The sequence below is a fragment of the Mixophyes fleayi genome, chromosome 1 (assembly GCF_038048845.1).
Source record: "Mixophyes fleayi isolate aMixFle1 chromosome 1, aMixFle1.hap1, whole genome shotgun sequence".
In the NCBI taxonomy this organism is placed as follows: domain Eukaryota; kingdom Metazoa; phylum Chordata; class Amphibia; order Anura; family Limnodynastidae; genus Mixophyes; species Mixophyes fleayi.
The window spans coordinates 78319979-78337409 of NC_134402.1; the positions used below are offsets into that span (position 1 = coordinate 78319979).

The window sequence follows — 17431 nt, forward strand, 5'->3', positions numbered from 1 at the left end:
TTACTGGTCTTCCCAAAGTCAGACTTGAACCCCTACAATCTATTTTGCACGCAGCGGCTAGACTGATTTTCCTTACTAACCGTTATTCCTCTGCTGAGCCACTCTGTCAGTCTCTACATTGGCTGCCTGTATTTCAACGAATCCAATATAAAATTCTTCTACTAACATACAAGGCTATCAACAAAATTGCACCGACATACATTTCCTCACTTGTCTCGAAATATCTCCCTACTCGATACCTCCGTTCTGCACAAGATCTACGTCTCTCCTCCACTCTCATCACATCCTCCCATTCTCGGTTACAGGATTTTTTCCGGGCTGCACCCACTTTGTGGAATTCCCTCCCACGCACACTAAGACTTTCCTCTAGTCTTCAAACCTTCAAGCGTTCACTGAAAACCCACCTCTTCAGACAAGGTTATGATATTCCTCAACCATCATCTTAATTTCTCTAGATTACCATATTACCATCCTCTACACTGCTAACGCAAGACAACAACCCTCTGACCAACATTGCCACACACACAGCACACTCAATACTTTTACCTTTGCAGTCTAGCTGGTCCATTGTGCAATATGATGTAGCACATGCCCTTGTGTTTCTAACTCCCATTGTCCCATAGATTGTAAGCTTTCGAGCAGGGTTCTCTTACCTCTCTGTCTGTATGTATTACCCAGTATTGTCTTATCAATGTTTGTTCCCAATTGTAAAGCGCTACGGAATTTGCTGGCGCTATATAAATAAATGTTGATGATGATGATTATGTATATATATATATATGTGTACTATTTGTATGCCGTATGAACTCTTATTTACTTTGTTTCTTTTCGGTATATGTACTGTGTATCTAAAATTATTTAATTGCCACTTATTTATACTTTTATAACCAAATCATGAAATATATTGCCAACCGTTTTATTGAGAAGCTGGGAGATGAGAATTATTATTAGTATCATTCCATTTTCGATGCATTCAGAATCCTCATTTTTAAAACTGTTAATTAAAATATTTAATATTAGGAGATATGGTAACAGAAACAAAACTTCCTACTAGACAATGACAAAAGGCATCATAGAACAGTAAAGCAAAACAGTATTTGCTATTAGATAAGCAGAAAAACCTATTTGTAAATACTCAGGTTTTTTTGGAACAAAGACAGTAAAACAACGGCCTGTTAAAGTAGATTCCTGAATTAATTGTTACGATTAATAGATAACAATGAACTTACCAGACTCGCTGTCAGACTTGTTCTCGTGCTCTGTGTCAGTCAGTGTCAGGGCTGAGTTGGAACGACTTGAGAGACAGGAACTGCGCCCGGATTTCACCCCCCTGCCCCAAAGTCTCATTGCATGTTCTGGAGACATCACCCCTTCATTTTCAGCCTCCGCATCTGAACCTGCACTGATAGAGTACCCCCTGTGTGGAAGCCCCATGTCTGCACAAAAGGCCAGTCCCCGACGAGAGGCTGGTTCACAGATGCCTAGCTGTCTCAAGGTAAAGTTCTGTCCTGAAGGGGGGGAAGGAGAGAGAAGAGACAACACAGTTATAAGTTACACTTTCCCAAAAGCTGTCAAATAAACAGACTTCAATGTAAAACTTTCTCAGGTATCAAACGTGGTATTTTGAGTGAGATTCATGTGTTACGGTTCTTTTGTTACAAGTACTTTGCAAGTTGCGTGTTGCATTCTTCTCGATGTCAAACACTTAAAGAATTTAAGAATGCCTCTCAGGTGTCAAGAGAAAACAAAACAGTAAACAGGCAAGGAACGGTTAAAGCAACACATAAAAGGGAATTAAAATGACAGCCCTCCACTTTACACAAGTGCTAAGGGAGAAATGTGTCAGGATGATAGCACCACTTGTTGGAACGTGAATGAACATTGAGAAATAATAACAAAGTAGTCATCATACAAATGAAGAAGAAAAAAAGAATGTTAATATGGATAAAGGTAGAGACCGGAACAACTAAACTACACAAGTGATTTACAATCACGCTGTTGTGAGTGATTATTGCTTATCAGTGATTGCTCATCTTGCAGCAGCTTGTTTCCGGTGGGGTGATTGTAATCACTGTATAGTGTAACCATCACATTTGATCATGCAATTCTGTCATTTAATCACAATGTGTAAATTTCAAGCGATCAGTCTTGTTCATTGACCAGGGGCATATTGATCATAGGCCTCTTGGTGAGTATTCCAGGTAGGTTGGCAGCCCCCATGATGTTATTTGTATTTTTTTAAAGTTCATGGTGATGAGGTAGATGTAGTTTCCCTGCAAGTTGATTAGATGAAACTACTCTTAGTTTGTGGAGAAATGCGTTAGTTTATCTTTTTTGTGGATGCTGCTTATTTAAAAGCTTCTGAAAAACTGTGGTCATTCCTACATTGAAGAAGTTAGATTCAGACCAGAGCCTGCACTGGACATTTATAATCTCAGTGTCAATTGCCACTTGTTAATTTATTACTATCACTATATTCTTTACTCCTAAGGAACACTGATTTTTGTTCCATATGAGAGAAGTATATAAGACTATCATCTGTCTATATTAGAGCTATGGAAATCCTGATTATTGTCAGAATCTCTGGACAACTGGCTCTTGTGAAATTAGCAGGAAAGAGGGACAATATGTTCCGAATTCATGTTCTATACTAACAATCCCCAACATGTTAGAGTTTTATGTTCTCCTATGGACTATTTGAACTGCTAGCTCCATTGTGCATTCATTACAAGTTATTTAGCCTTATATATATATATATATATATATATATATATATATATATATATATATATATATAACAACTTTTTATTAACAGCATCAAATAAAAAGAACAGGAAACAGGTAAGCATGTGATATAGTGCAATATGATAAAGTACAATGATTACATGTACATGCTGATGTTATTTAGTTATATATTGGTAATGAGTATAACTATCATTTTATGCATATAAGCACTTTCGTGATATATTAATTTTCACATTATTTTTTTATTGTTCATCATGTGTTTGTGAATAATTGTTGTGTATGGTTTAATTCGTTACATCATTTAGTTATTTTTGAATAACAGGTGTACACAATCAGCACTCCTTGTATTTGTTTTATATTATATTATAAATGATAAGGTGGCCATATAAACGAACAAAGGAAACGGGCACTTTATATACCCTTATTATTATTATTATTGTTGATTTGTGCTCCACAGCACCGGACAGTGGGGAAAACAGGACAAACATAAAACAGGGACATACAAGGCAGACAAAATAAATGCAGACATGAAGACAAAGGGTATGGAGGACCCTGCTCACTAGAGAGCTTACATTCTAATTGGAAGAGGGCACAGCTGAAACAAGAGGAGTGTGGCTCAGAAGGGAGATTGGGACAGTTGTGATGGTGCATCAGTGTGCGTAGTATAGGTGGGAAGCTCTAATAAAAAGAGTGCTTAAAGATTTGGAGACTGTGGGAGAGTCTGAACGGGCAGACCCTTATAATATTGATAGCGATCTGTTATTCCTAATCACATATGTAGTCTAACAGTACCTATTGATGATGCTAGTGCACGCTCACCTTTGCAAGAGCTGTAAACAACAAATTGTGACATCACTCTTAGGGGGGATATCAACTGGCCGCGTTACTGCCCAAAGTAACGTGTCCTGCATTGTATTACCATCAATACGGCAATTTTAACCTGGGTTTCTGCTTTCGGCTCCTTGAGCTGCGAGCAATGATCAGTGCTAAAAATTGCCGCATTGATGGTAATAATTTGTTACTGCCAAAAGTAACATGGGCTGCACACTATTACAGTTAGTACAGTAATTTCAACGCTCAGGGAGCCGCAAGCAGTAATAAATTTACCGTATTAACGGTAACGGTGCGTTGGCTGTGTTACTTTCAACAGTAACGCGGCCAACTGAATTCCCCCCTTATAATAATAATTTTAAGTATAACTAAAACAAAATATCCTTCAACATTTTCACAGATGCAATATTTTAGTCCGTCTTCACTTCCATTACTGCACAGAAATAAACTTACTGCAGGCAAATATACTGATATATCTGCGTTGTGTTAGTGTGCAGGTTAATCCGGTAAACCAATCTACCAGCGCTTTACATATAAAATATACATGGAGGAAATAAATAGAGAAATCTGGTGATTCAACAGATATTCATCTTATTCATTTTTTTTTAATCAACAACATAATGCTACCAGACGTTATCTCTTCTGTCAAAGAAAACTGCATGTTAATAATGTATTGGGATGGGGGGTACAGTACTACATCAGCCTGTAAAAGGAATCAATCTTTGCCTGCACTTTGTCATCTGGTGCTTTTTAATAGAACTGCACATGCATATATCTGTCATGGTCACGCAACACAGACTGGATGTTCAAACTCTGCCACCAAAACCTCCTTAACTAATTCACACTCACATCTTCTATCCTTCACAGTGGTCATCAACATGTCCGTAGAGGGCTTCTGATTGCCTTACAAAAATATCAATATCTCTATCAATATGGAAAGTGATACACAGGCCTAGGATCACAGCTCTCCTTCCTATGCAGCATTCCAGAGTTCCTAATATTATCCACTGACGTTTATCACTTCTTGTCTTGTCAATTTTAACCAACATCATTTTGTAAACTGACAGGTATGTGAATCTAACCAAGTCTCTCTTTCTGTCTACACCTGCAAAACATTTTTTTTATCATGTTTTTGTGTCTGTTTGTTGTAATAGGGCAGCGCAGTGGCTAAGTGGTTAGCACTTCTGCCTTACAGCACTGGGGTCATGAGTTCAATTCCCGACCATGGCCTTATCTGTGTGGAGTTTGTATGTTCTCACCATGTTTGCGTGGGTTTCCTCCCGGTGCTCCGGTTTCCTCCCACACTCCAAAAACATATTGGTAGGTTAATTGGCCGCTAACAAAATTGACCCTAATGTGTGTGTGTGTGTGTGTGTGTGTGTGTTAGGGAATTTAGACTGTAAGCCCCAATGGGGCAGGGACTGATGTGAGCGAGTTCTCTGTACAGTGCTGTGTAATTAGTGGCGCTATATAAATAAATGGTAATAATAATAAATAATAATACAGTTCATCAATAAAACCATATCTCACAACTTTTTCATTTTGGAAACCGGACACCATGATTCCACTGCTGCCAGGCACGCTACATGGGGTCGTGGATACATCACAATGTAGGGGGCATCTACAGCGCTTACAAAGTTCTGGTCCACCACTTTCCCTCCCCTAAAAACATCTCTTCAATGTCATAGTCACTGCTGCTGGCACATGGGGCATTTCCGGAGCCATCGTCAGTCCTCATAAAGGGTGTGGAGTGACAGAGTCCCTCCCAACCCCTCCCCCAAACTGAGATTGTCCCGTCTAAATCAGGACAGTTGGAAGGTCTTATATAGTATCTAAACATAGTGGAAACAACTATTTTGTGTGCTGAAGTAACATCCATGAGAATGATCCGTTTCAGTCACTAAGGACTACAAAGGGCTTCGTACCTCGATCATGTCACTAGTGCATAGTGAATGGGTGTTGACTCTGCCCAAAAAATGTCTTCCTCTATTGTGTAGGGGCACTTTAAAGAGAGTCCACCCTTTAAGTCTGTGTAAATGTGCCCTTCCTGTATTCTCAGACACTAATACGATATAAATAGACACTGGAAGAGAGTACAGGAAAGCAGCCATGTTAAGTATCACCCATTATTGATTTTATGTACTTCTGACTGATCAGGAAAGCTTTGTGCCAAGAAACCAACTTGCTAAATCTTCTCATCCGTCATAATAAACCAGTGTACGCCAATGTTTGGTCTGATTCAGAGACTAGACCGATCGCTGCTTGCTTTTATCTGCTAAAATAAAACTTCCAAGAGGAAGATACGGCAGACCACCCCCTCCCTGTAATTACAGTGGGTCATTGTATCAGCTGCAGACAAATGTACAGGATTCAAACATCTGCATTTGTCATTAGCAACCATTTTCACTCAGAGATAGAAGGCAAAATGCACTTTGAACGCTGGCAGTATTAAGCTCCCTGTTAATTACTTTAGTGCCTTGATATCTTCAGTGGCTGCATTTCGATTTACCATAGTAAATGGATAACATTGATGAGACAAACTTTTTTTTTTTTTTTAAAGTCTATGATTAACACACAATCAAACAGTACTTATCAACAGGTTTCTTGGAACCGAGACCATTCATCTATTGCAATTGTTTGCGTTTCCCCATTAGTGCCTAATATCTCAATTTATCAAATGTTTACTTAGTGGACAATACATTTGCTAATTCCATTCTGCTGGGCGGGGGACACCATTTACTTCTATGATATCATCTAGTTTGTGCAAGATGCAGAGTCAGCACAGTTTGACCACAATATTAAGTCAACAAAATGTTGGTTTAAATCCCAGTCCTTGCTGTACCAACCTAAGGCACATTCTGCTTGATAATTGTCATTTATAAAATCAGCATCTAATTTATGCTGTGCAAATCAAATAATAAGAGAACGCTGTACCAAGTATGAGTCAACAGTTGCATCTTCTCATGAGACAATAAGTGTGGTTAAAGGAGATGGTCACAAAAATTAAAAATGATATAGCAACTAACAGATAAACGGGTGGATATGCACTGCAGTGTGGCACCAAATGTAGAAAGTGTCCACTAGCAAAACACACTGCTGGCATCATAGGTGGGTGCACCCCTTGCCTCCCCCCTATAGTGGAGCACTGTGGCACAGACTATCCCTCTCTGTATTTCCCTGAGTGGGTGGTAATAAGACCTGTGCAATTTGGTAGGGATGTTTTAGATAAGTGGCTGCAAAAAGGGGTGGTGCTTATCTGTGTTGGTATTGAGGAGATCAATGGTCAGGGCTCCAAGACTGCTGTCTTGCTTACAGTCCCAAATGGACTCTAGAACAACCTCTCTCTTCAACTATATGAACCCAGTGCTTTTTTTGTAAGAAAGAAGGTGTCGGAACTCACATCACGCAGTCAATCACTGTACACACCCCCACACACGTCAGTTGTGTAACGAAATATAACAGTCGCCGCCCGCAGTAAGCTCTCAGCGCGTGACCACACGACCAATCACAAGATGAGCAGCGCCACAAGCTGAGCAGTGCCATCACAACCAGCGTGGACAACGTATGCATGGATCAGACTCAACACACAAGCAGCCCGCATGCACCGTTTTAATGATTTTGCCGCCCACCTGCTACGCTCAACAAGGAGATTCAAGTCCACGTGGACCACACATCAAATGTTCAAAAGTTACTTTTAAAACTTGGAAAATCTGTTGAAAAAAGGTGCCGAAACTCAGTTCCGGTGACTTCTATGGCAAAAAAGCACTGTATAAACCACAATTGGTCTTGTGGAATTCCCTGTAAATGATATGATAAAGTAGAGTGTCAGGAGCCGAGCATGGAGATAGTGGTGAGTTTTTAGCGGTGTGTAGATAAAAGGATGATTGATGGGAGATCAATATTAATACTTATGTAACTAAGAACTTGTTGTTGGATTACTGCTTGTTTAATGTACGTGGTATGTGTTTAATGAGTAGTGAACTAGCCCATTCCATGCTTCTGCCCATTTGTACAGTCTTGGTCCACAGAAGTTAGGGAGATACTCGTGACCTGGTTATCAAGAGGATACTGAGTTCTAAATTACTGTGTGGCAAGAGCAATGACTGAATAATTATTATCAATATATTTGGTGATTTTCAGACGTGTCTGTAACTGTTAACCTCACTGAGGTTATAAAAACAAAAAAACTAATTATAAATACAAATACTACCAATCAAGATTTGTTTTTAGTCCGTGAAGAGAAAATAGGAATTTCTAAACAAATATTTCAAGGCCAGCTTTAGTCTTATAGGAGGATAAAATTTACTTTAGGCCAAGTACCCATTGCCATTGTGTTTGCATTTGTAACCATATTTGTCAACTTTGTAACTCTCAAGTGGCAAATGCAGGGTCAGGGGTCCAGGGGGGAGGGGGGGGGGGCACTGCAACATTACATTATTTTGGCCAGACCTCAGTAAAGCAATGCCATGACTGCATCAGCCCACCGCGGAGGCAGGGCCAAAATGACACATTTTGAATTGAATCACTTCCTCTAGGCATCTCCACTTGGAAGTGGATGAGATCAGGGAGGTCCTGGGGGTCTAGGGAAACTACCTGAAATTTCTATATCTGTATAATATGTTGTAGTTGGCATGAAAAAATATTAATGATTCTCTAGACAATAATTTATTTTATTGCCTAGCGAATCATTAAGATTTTTTTCATACCAATTACAACAAAGTAATTCCAGCTAATAGAGCTGTAGCTCCAGGCCCCATTCAAAAATGGGCCCATGATAGGAGCAAGGCACTCCCTTCCTACAAGTAGTTTAAGCCTGCTACAGAACATGCTAATTTGCGGTTGTTCACTGTTGCTGAACTACAACTTCCAGCATGCTTTGCACAGCAGCTGGAGGACCATCATTGGACAAACACCGCTCTAGGGTTTATACAAGTCACAGCTCATCATTGGACAGCTCAACAAACAAAACCAGTTTTCCTCTAACATAACTGCAACAAGCAGCTATGGTCTTAATCCTTTAATTCTACCTATTCAGGCAGCCAATTTAATGGATGCTTAAACGAGTACAATGTAAAAAGCAACTGCTTAATCAATAAAAAAATGTAAAACTAATTGACTGCTTAAATTTAAATCTAGCACAATGATGATAAAAGTGCTTGTGACAATTATGAATGATGTAAACTCCTAAAGAATGAATAATGTCTACAGGCAGCAAAACAAAGAAACACAGAATATTTCAGTTGCCTAGATGACTGCTTCATTTATAAGGCCAAATAGGACCTTGTCAACAGAATCAGATGCATCACCTCCTGCATACGTAGGCAGAGCAGTGAAATGAATTGTATATTCTGATATAAAGGAATCCATGGGTGCTACGTCTTGCAGCTGCTGAGGGCAGTGGTATAAACGCTTGGCATATGGTTTATCAGAGTGTTCAGGTTTTTAATCCTCTTTCTCCCTAGCCCATAATTTATCAAAGAAACAGAGACACAAAGGAACATTGACATCTTTGTACTACATACTTGTATAAAGTTATTCCCACTATTTTGGGAAATCTCTTTGTGCTGTTCCCATGCTATCAGATCCTCAAAGCTCCTTCAACCCAATACTCTGCTATTTTCTAACAAGAAGTGATCAGATTGAGTTTTACAAAATTTGGCAACTAAACAAAGATGAATCGGGTTACTGACATTTTTTATTCTGTATGTTGAAATTTTTCTCTAAATGTCGCCTTTTGCAGTACAGTTTATACTTTCTAAATATGGTTCTAAAAGTTAAAGCTCGTGTAATAGTCTTAATAGTCATTTGTGTTCCTACATTACATATTAGGTTAACCACACCTAACGACCCTGCAGGTACATAAAAGTAAGGGACACAATTTGACTACTGATCCACCCTTGCCACGCCCACACTGCATTCACATGCACTACTCATTTGACTCAGATAATTAATATTGGGGTATAGCCTGATATATCATACATATAACATTTCAGGCTCCTCCAGATACATCAGATACATCTCTTCAGCCATTATCCCCAGAATGATGCAGCCACTATTCCAGATATATTGTGTCACTCTCCTCTCTTGCAAAGCTTTCTCATCTCCTCTGTCTGCTTGTTAAGGAATATGGTGATCACTGCAGCACGCCAGATCAGTTTCTTAGCAATAGTAGCCGGCGTCCTCTCTCTGTCTGGCAACAGCAGATTGCAACCCATACTTGCCAACTCTCCCGGAATGTCCGGGAGACTCCCGCATTTTGCGAGAGTCTCACGGACTGCCGTGAGAGTGTGGTAATCTCCCGGATCTGCCCACTTCACTAGGACGTGCCCACTTCCTAGTGAAGTGGGCAGAATTAGGTCCCAAATGCTGCGATTCCCGGTGAATCGCGGCATTTGGCCCCACCCCCCGCTGTCAAATGACGCGTTTGCATCATGACATCACGGGGGCTAGTCCAAAATGACGCACATTTTGGAGGCCCGTCCCCCATTACACCCACCTCCTCCGCAGGCTCCCAGATACCAACATTTCAAGGTTGGTAAGTATGTTGCAACCTGACGTACCAAATGTATGGTGATCACCACCGCATACCAGATCTGTTACCGGTGTCATTTCCCTGTCAGGTGACAATGAATTGCATTCTCATGTGTTTAGGAATTTAAGGATCACCACTACATCTGTTGTAATTGGCATCTTTTCCCTGTCAGCTGGCAGTAGAGTGTGCCCTTATGTGTTTAGTTATGTGGTCATCGCCGCATGTAAGATCCATTACCTGCATTTCTCCTTATTAAGTGGCATTGTATTGCACCAATCTGGTGTATGCGGAGGATGTCTTCCTAACAACAAGTAGCGTCTTCTCCTCCCACACAGCTGGTGTCTCATTGGTTCAGCTGGTTGCTATGTAAATACAACCAGTGCCTCTTCAGCTCTTAGTCTGGCAGCTGTGCAATCACTTGCTCCACTCATGCAGCTAAACATACTGCAATATCTCATTGGTTCAGCTGGCTTTATAAACTCCTCCCAGTTACTATACAAATGGTGGTGATTCCTGCCTGACCTAATGTGCCTTATATCCTGATCTGTTTTGTACTCGGTGTATGACACAGGTTGTTTGAAGGATACTCTATTTCTCCTGCTCCTGACCTTGTCTTGTTAAACAGCTATATATATATATATATAAGTCTCTACCTGTCTTGAATAAGGAAATGCCGTTCTGACCTTGGTTTGTCTCTTATTCTGCATTGGCCCTTGCCAATCTGATACTCTGCTGTTACAATCTAGGTTGTTCCCTACCACCTACCGTGTTCTGTCCAATACACTGGGCAGTAGTGAGATAAGCAAGTATTACTATTCGCTTAAGTCCTGGGGGCAACTGAGTACTGTGGAACATATATAGTTCCTCGGAAAGGGGGCTGCTAATGGTGAACATCTCGCAAAGCGGTTCTATTAGTTGAGGATCACATGCAATATTGCCCTTAATATTACTTTGATTTTTCTTATTTTAAAGCCACCACTCGTTCAAAGTGGACAGATCTGATTGAGCATCTGGATCACATGGAGGACATTTAGCAGATGACCCTCCCACACAGCAATATAGCTGTCATAGCTAAGTGTATTTTTGTGTATTCTTTAAAACGGATCAGATTATTCTTGTGCATCAGGCTGATATTATAACCATATATTCAATAAGACCAATTTCCTGATAAATTCACTGTATGTGTGGCTAGAATTAAAAAACTCTACACAACTAACTGGGACGATAGTCAGGTTTCTTTTAGAAATTAAACTTGTGTGTGACTCTAGTTAGATGAGGTAAAACATCTATTTGCACCCATAATTAAAAGAGGGGTTACAAGATTTTAACATTGGTACTAGACCGCAGGTAGACTAGCCAGTTTACCTTTTTCCTTCATCACTCTGTTTTTAGGTATTGTGTGAACAGTTGCACATTGTTTCCATATCTGATAGTTTTGCCTAACAGTTTGTATTATTGTTGATCATGTTATCTGGCACTATTAGTTTTAACCATCCAAGTTTGGTGCTGTCAATGAGCATGTTGCTCACCAAGAGGAGAAAAGTGGGAATAAGACATGGCCAGGATGCAGCTGGTACAGGTGTTAAGGGGTTCAGCCAATTGGACATATAAGTGGGGCTCCAGCACTGGAGGAACACGTTAATACCAATTCTTCCAGTGTATATAAAATGGCTCATGTAATGGGGACATAGTTTTTAAGATTAGATAATAATCTAATTTTTAAACGGCACACATGGTTTCATGTGACGATACATATATAAAGTGCAGCCTGGAATCAAGTTACATACAAGGGGCCATTCTTTTCAGAGTAGGCAAGCATGATACATATATTATATTACAATGTGAATGAGCCCTTGTATGTGTGATCTAAACATAATCCACATCTCTGTGGCACATAGGAACTTTCAAACTTCATTACAAACAGATGATGTTCACAAAAAAAATCCCGTTAATCCTTGTTGTAGGGTCATGGGTCACCTCCAGATGGGTCACCTCCAGATTTGATAAGTAACCTGAAGATACCACGTAGCCATTTCCTCAGCTTTGTATCCTATTTCTCTTGTATTTTATTTCAGTACTTTATTTTCCTGATGTTACTCTCTCCCTCTTTGTTCTATTATATATATATATATATATATATATATATATATATATATATATATATACACAGAGAGAGAGAGAGAGAGAGACATATATATATATACACACACACATATATAGACATATATACATACATACAGGCCCGGCGCTCCCATTAGGCAACATTAGGCAGTTGCCTTGGGCGCACAGCTTCCGATAGATCCACATGGGGGAGGGACTATTGATCGCCGCCCTCCCCTCCAACAGGCGATGGAGCGCACCGTCCCTCCATCTCCTCTCCTCCACTCCCCCTCCGGTCACTGACTGCCACTCCCCCTCCCCACACTGACTGCCACTCCCCCTCCCCACACTGACTGCCACTCCCCCTCCCCTCACTGACTGTCAGGCGTGACATCATCACGTCCGAACAGTGTCAGGAGGAGCCCAGCAGAGACGTGCACCTTCATGGAGAAAAGTTTCAGGTAAGGAAAGAGAGGGGAGGGGGGGTGTTTGTACGCTACAGGAGGGGGACATTGGTATGCTACAGGGGGGTGGGGGCATTGTTATGCTACAGGGGGGGACATTGGTATGCTACAGGAGGGGGACATTTGTATGCTACAGGAGGGGGACATTGGTATGCTACAGGAGGGGGACATTGGTATGCTACAGGAGGGGGACATTGGTATGCTACAGGAGGGGGACATTGGTATGCTACAGGGGGGTGGGGGCATTGTTATGCTACAGGGGGGTGGGGGCATTGTTATGCTACAGGGGGGGACATTGGTATGCTACAGGAGGGGGACATTTGTATGCTACAGGGGGGGGGACATTTGTATGCTACAGGAGGGGGACATTTGTATGCTACAGGAGGGGGACATTGGTATGCTACAGGAGGGGGACATTTGTATGCTACAGGAGGGGGACATTTGTATGCTACAGGAGGGGGACATTGGTATGCTACAGGAGGGGGACATTGGTATGCTACAGGGGGGTGGGGGCATTGTTATGCTACAGGGGGGTGGGGGCATTGTTATGCTACAGGGGGGGACATTGGTATGCTACAGGAGGGGGACATTTGTATGCTACAGGGGGGACATTGGTATGCTACAGGAGGGGGACATTTGTATGCTACAGGAGGGGGACATTGGTATGCTACAGGAGGGGGACATTTGTATGCTACAGGAGGGGGACATTGGTATGCTACAGGAGGGGGACATTGGTATGCTACAGGGGGGACATTGGTATGCTACAGGAGGGGGACATTGGTATGCTACAGGAGGGGGACATTTGTATGCTACAGGAGGGGGACATTGGTATGCTACAGGAGGGGGACATTGGTATGCTACAGGAGGGGGACATTGGTATGCTACAGGGGGGACATTGGTATGCTACAGGAGGGGGACATTGGTATGCTACAGGAGGGGGACATTTGTATGCTTCAGGAGGGGGACATTGGTATGCTACAGGAGGGGGACATTGGTATGCTACAGGAGGGGGACATTGGTATGCTACAGGAGGGGGACATTGGTATGCTACAGGGGGGGACATTGGTATGCTACAGGAGGGGGACATTTGTATGCTACAGGAGGGGGACATTGGTATGCTACAGGAGGGGGACATTGGTATGCTACAGGAGGGGGACATTGGTATGCTACAGGGGGGACATTGGTATGCTACAGGAGGGGGACATTGGTATGCTACAGGGGGGTGGGGGCATTGTTATGCTACAGGGGGGGACATTGGTATGCTACAGGAGGGGGACATTTGTATGCTACAGGAGGGGGACATTGGTATGCTACAGGAGGGGGACATTTGTATGCTACAGGAGGGGGACATTGGTATGCTACAGGGGGTGGGGGCATTGGTATGCTACAGGGGGGTGGGGGCATTGGTATGCTACAGGGGGGTGGGGGCATTGGTATGTTACAGGGGGGGACATTGGTATGCTACAGGAGGGGGACATTTGTATGCTACAGGAGGGGGACATTGGTATGCTAACAGGGGGGTGGGGGCATTGGTATGCTACAGGGGGAGACATTGGTATGCTACAGGAGGGGGACATTGGTATGCTACAGGAGGGGGACATTGGTATGCTACAGGGGGGTGGGGACATGGGTATGCTACAGGGGGAAACATTGGTATGCTACAGGAGGGGGACATTATATGCTAAAGGAGGGGGACATTGGTATGCTACAGGAGGGGGACATTGGTATGCTACAGGGGGGTGGGGGCATTGGTATGCTACAGGGGGAGGACATTTGAGATCCAAAGAGCGGTGACTGAGATCCAGGATGGGGACATTGAGATCCAGGAGGGGGGGGCAGTGTGCTGAGGGGGAAGGGGGGCATTGAGATCCGGGGTGGACAGTGTGCTGGTGAAGGGACATTGTGATTCGGAGGGGCAGTGGTGTTATACAGGGGGAGCAGTGGTGTGAAGCAGAGGGGGGACACTGGTGTTATGCAGGGGGTGCAGTGGTGTGATGCAGAGGGACATGTTAGGGCCATCTATTCGGATTACTTTAACAAGTGCATAATTCATAGACTTATTTTGTCAAGTTGTTTGCTCCGAAATCTAACACCCGGAAATCCACCCTTTAGTAATCCTGTGTCTGCAGTAGGGGTGTGCACCGGCCACTTTTGGTGTTTTGGGTTTTGGGTTCTGATTTGTTTTGCCAAAACACGCCACGAAAGGTTTTGGTTCTGATTTTGGGTTTTGGATTCTGGTTTTTTTTTTTTAAAAAGCATAAAAAGTGCTAAAATCCACATTTATTTATTTTTTTCCCTCCTACACTATTATTAACCTCAATAACATTCATTTCCACTCATTTCCAGTCTATTCTGCAGGAACAGTGAACGAATTTATATATTGCAGTAGTAATATTTCTTGACTGCAGGAACAGTGAACGTATTTATATATTGCAGTACTAATATTTCTTGACTGCAGGAACAGTGAACGTATTTATATATTGCAGTAGTAATATTTCTTGACTGCAGGAACAGTGAACGTATTTATATATTGCAGTAGTAATATTTCTTGACTGCAGGAACAGTGAACGTATTTATATATTGCAGTACTAATATTTCTTGACTGCAGGAACAGTTAACGTATTTATATATTGCAGTAGTAATATTTCTTGACTGCAGGAACAGTGAACGTATTTATATATTGCAGTAGTAATATTTCTTGACTGCAGGAACAGTGAACGTATTTATATATTGCAGTAGTAATATTTCTTGACTGCAGGAACAGGGAACATATTTATATATTGCAGTACTAATATTTCTTGACTGCAGGAACAGTGAACGTATTTATATATTGCAGTAGTAATATTTCTTGACTGCAGGAACAGTGAACGTATTTATATATTGCAGTAGTAATATTTCTTGACTGCAGGAACAGGGAACATATTTATATATTGCAGTACTAATATTTCTTGACTGCAGGAACAGTGAACGTATTTATATATTGCAGTAGTAATATTTCTTGACTGCAGGAACAGTGAACGTATTTATATATTGCAGTACTAATATTTCTTGACTGCAGGAACAGTGAACGTATTTATATATTGCAGTAGAAATTTTTATATACTTTTTTTAATAATTTTTTTATAATTTTTTTTTATTATTTTTGTATACTTTTTTTATAATTTTTTTAATTTATTTAGTATAATTTTTTTTTAATTTTAATTTTATTTTTTTTATAACTTTTTAATAATTTTTAAATAACAATGGCCTTAGCAGAACAGAGCACAGGACACAGCACCACTGGACTCAGCAGGACAGAGCACTGGACAAAGCACCACTGGACTGATCAGTAGGACAGAGCACAGGACTAAGTAACCACTGGATTAAGCAGGACAGAGTGACAGGACACAGGAGCACCAAACTACAACCTCCCTCTTCAATGATCTAAGCCCGACTGAAGATGGTGGCCGCGAGCGGGGAATTTATGCAATCCGAGTCTCGCGAGATCCGACGCGAGACTTGGACGTCATAGCCTCGTTTTCATTTCTTTTGGCCGCCGAAAATACCCGAACAGTGCTCGGATCCCGTCGGATCCGCCCTGTTCGTGTGGGCTCGGATTAGCGCAATCCGAGCCCGCTCATCTCTAGTCTGCAGTGGAGTCTTTTTGAAATTTTGCCTCGGGCACTGACAAAACTGCACATTATATATATATATATATATATATATATATATACACACACACACATATACATGTATATACTTATACATATACATATATACACACATTATGTATATATGTATATATATATATATATATATATATTTATATATCCTGACTTAGTCCATTCACCAGGAAGCAATGACAGATTCCCACTATCTTGTGCCCTGGAGTGTCCCATTGCAATTTGCGTCCTCATATCTCTAAGTTATATTTACTGTATGATCTGCCTCATCACACACTGCCACAGAGGTCACCAGTAGGCTGAATCGTACAGTGTGACATCCAGGGAGTCGTGCCACTTACACTACTACATCACACAAGGGGCTCAAACAAACATAGTCCGTAAATCCGACAGACTCTGAGATGACTGACAATGTATATTATAATTAGAGCTAATAACCTTGTACAATAATTCAATAATTCCTGCACTTGTCACAGTTAGCAGGAATAGAGGCTACGATTTTCCTCAGTGAGTGGCTTTACATCAATTATATGCAGCTCATTCTTTCAGCAAGAGGTTTAAGAGTTTTTATAATCAGGTAATAATATTAAGTATACTTTATTCACAATACTAATCATCAAAATGTTTATATACGTCTTGTAAAGGTCATATTTATTACTTCAGAGTCTAGAAATTGTTTTAATATCTTTTTGTTCCAGGAACAAAGAAAATGGTTGAGCTCATAGGTTTGATTAAAAGTCCCTTCTATCAGAAACACATCAACTACATACTTGTACAACACAGAATCTTTTCATCCCACTTTACAGAGTCTACTCTTAGTTTATATACTGGCAATTGATAGATTCTTTGTTAACTAATTTCAAAGAAGGTGTGCAGAACAATGCCTTTTACCGATTACTCTCATGCATACTCATATGTTGCTGAACATTTCACATTAAAAAATGAAACACATCAAAGCAGGGGTTATTTAGACTTCTGTGGATATATTTACTAAAATGCGGGTTTGAAAAAGTGGAGATGTTGCCTATAGCAACCAATCAGATTCTAGCTGTCATTTTGTAGAATGTACTAAATAAATGATAACTAGAATCTGATTG

At 41.1% G+C, this 17431-nt stretch overlaps 1 protein-coding gene across 12 annotated transcripts in view; it reads right to left on the reverse strand.

Moving 5' to 3' along the window:
• TENM3 (teneurin transmembrane protein 3) overlaps nt 1-17431 on the reverse strand; it is a 763547-nt gene that overhangs the window by 512156 nt on the left and 233960 nt on the right. For all 12 annotated transcript variants that reach the window (XM_075197350.1, XM_075197334.1, XM_075197322.1 and 9 more), the window contains exon 4: nt 1230-1508. In XM_075197350.1, the coding sequence (XP_075053451.1) occupies nt 1230-1508 (279 nt within the window). The remainder of the gene's footprint in view (nt 1-1229; nt 1509-17431) is intronic.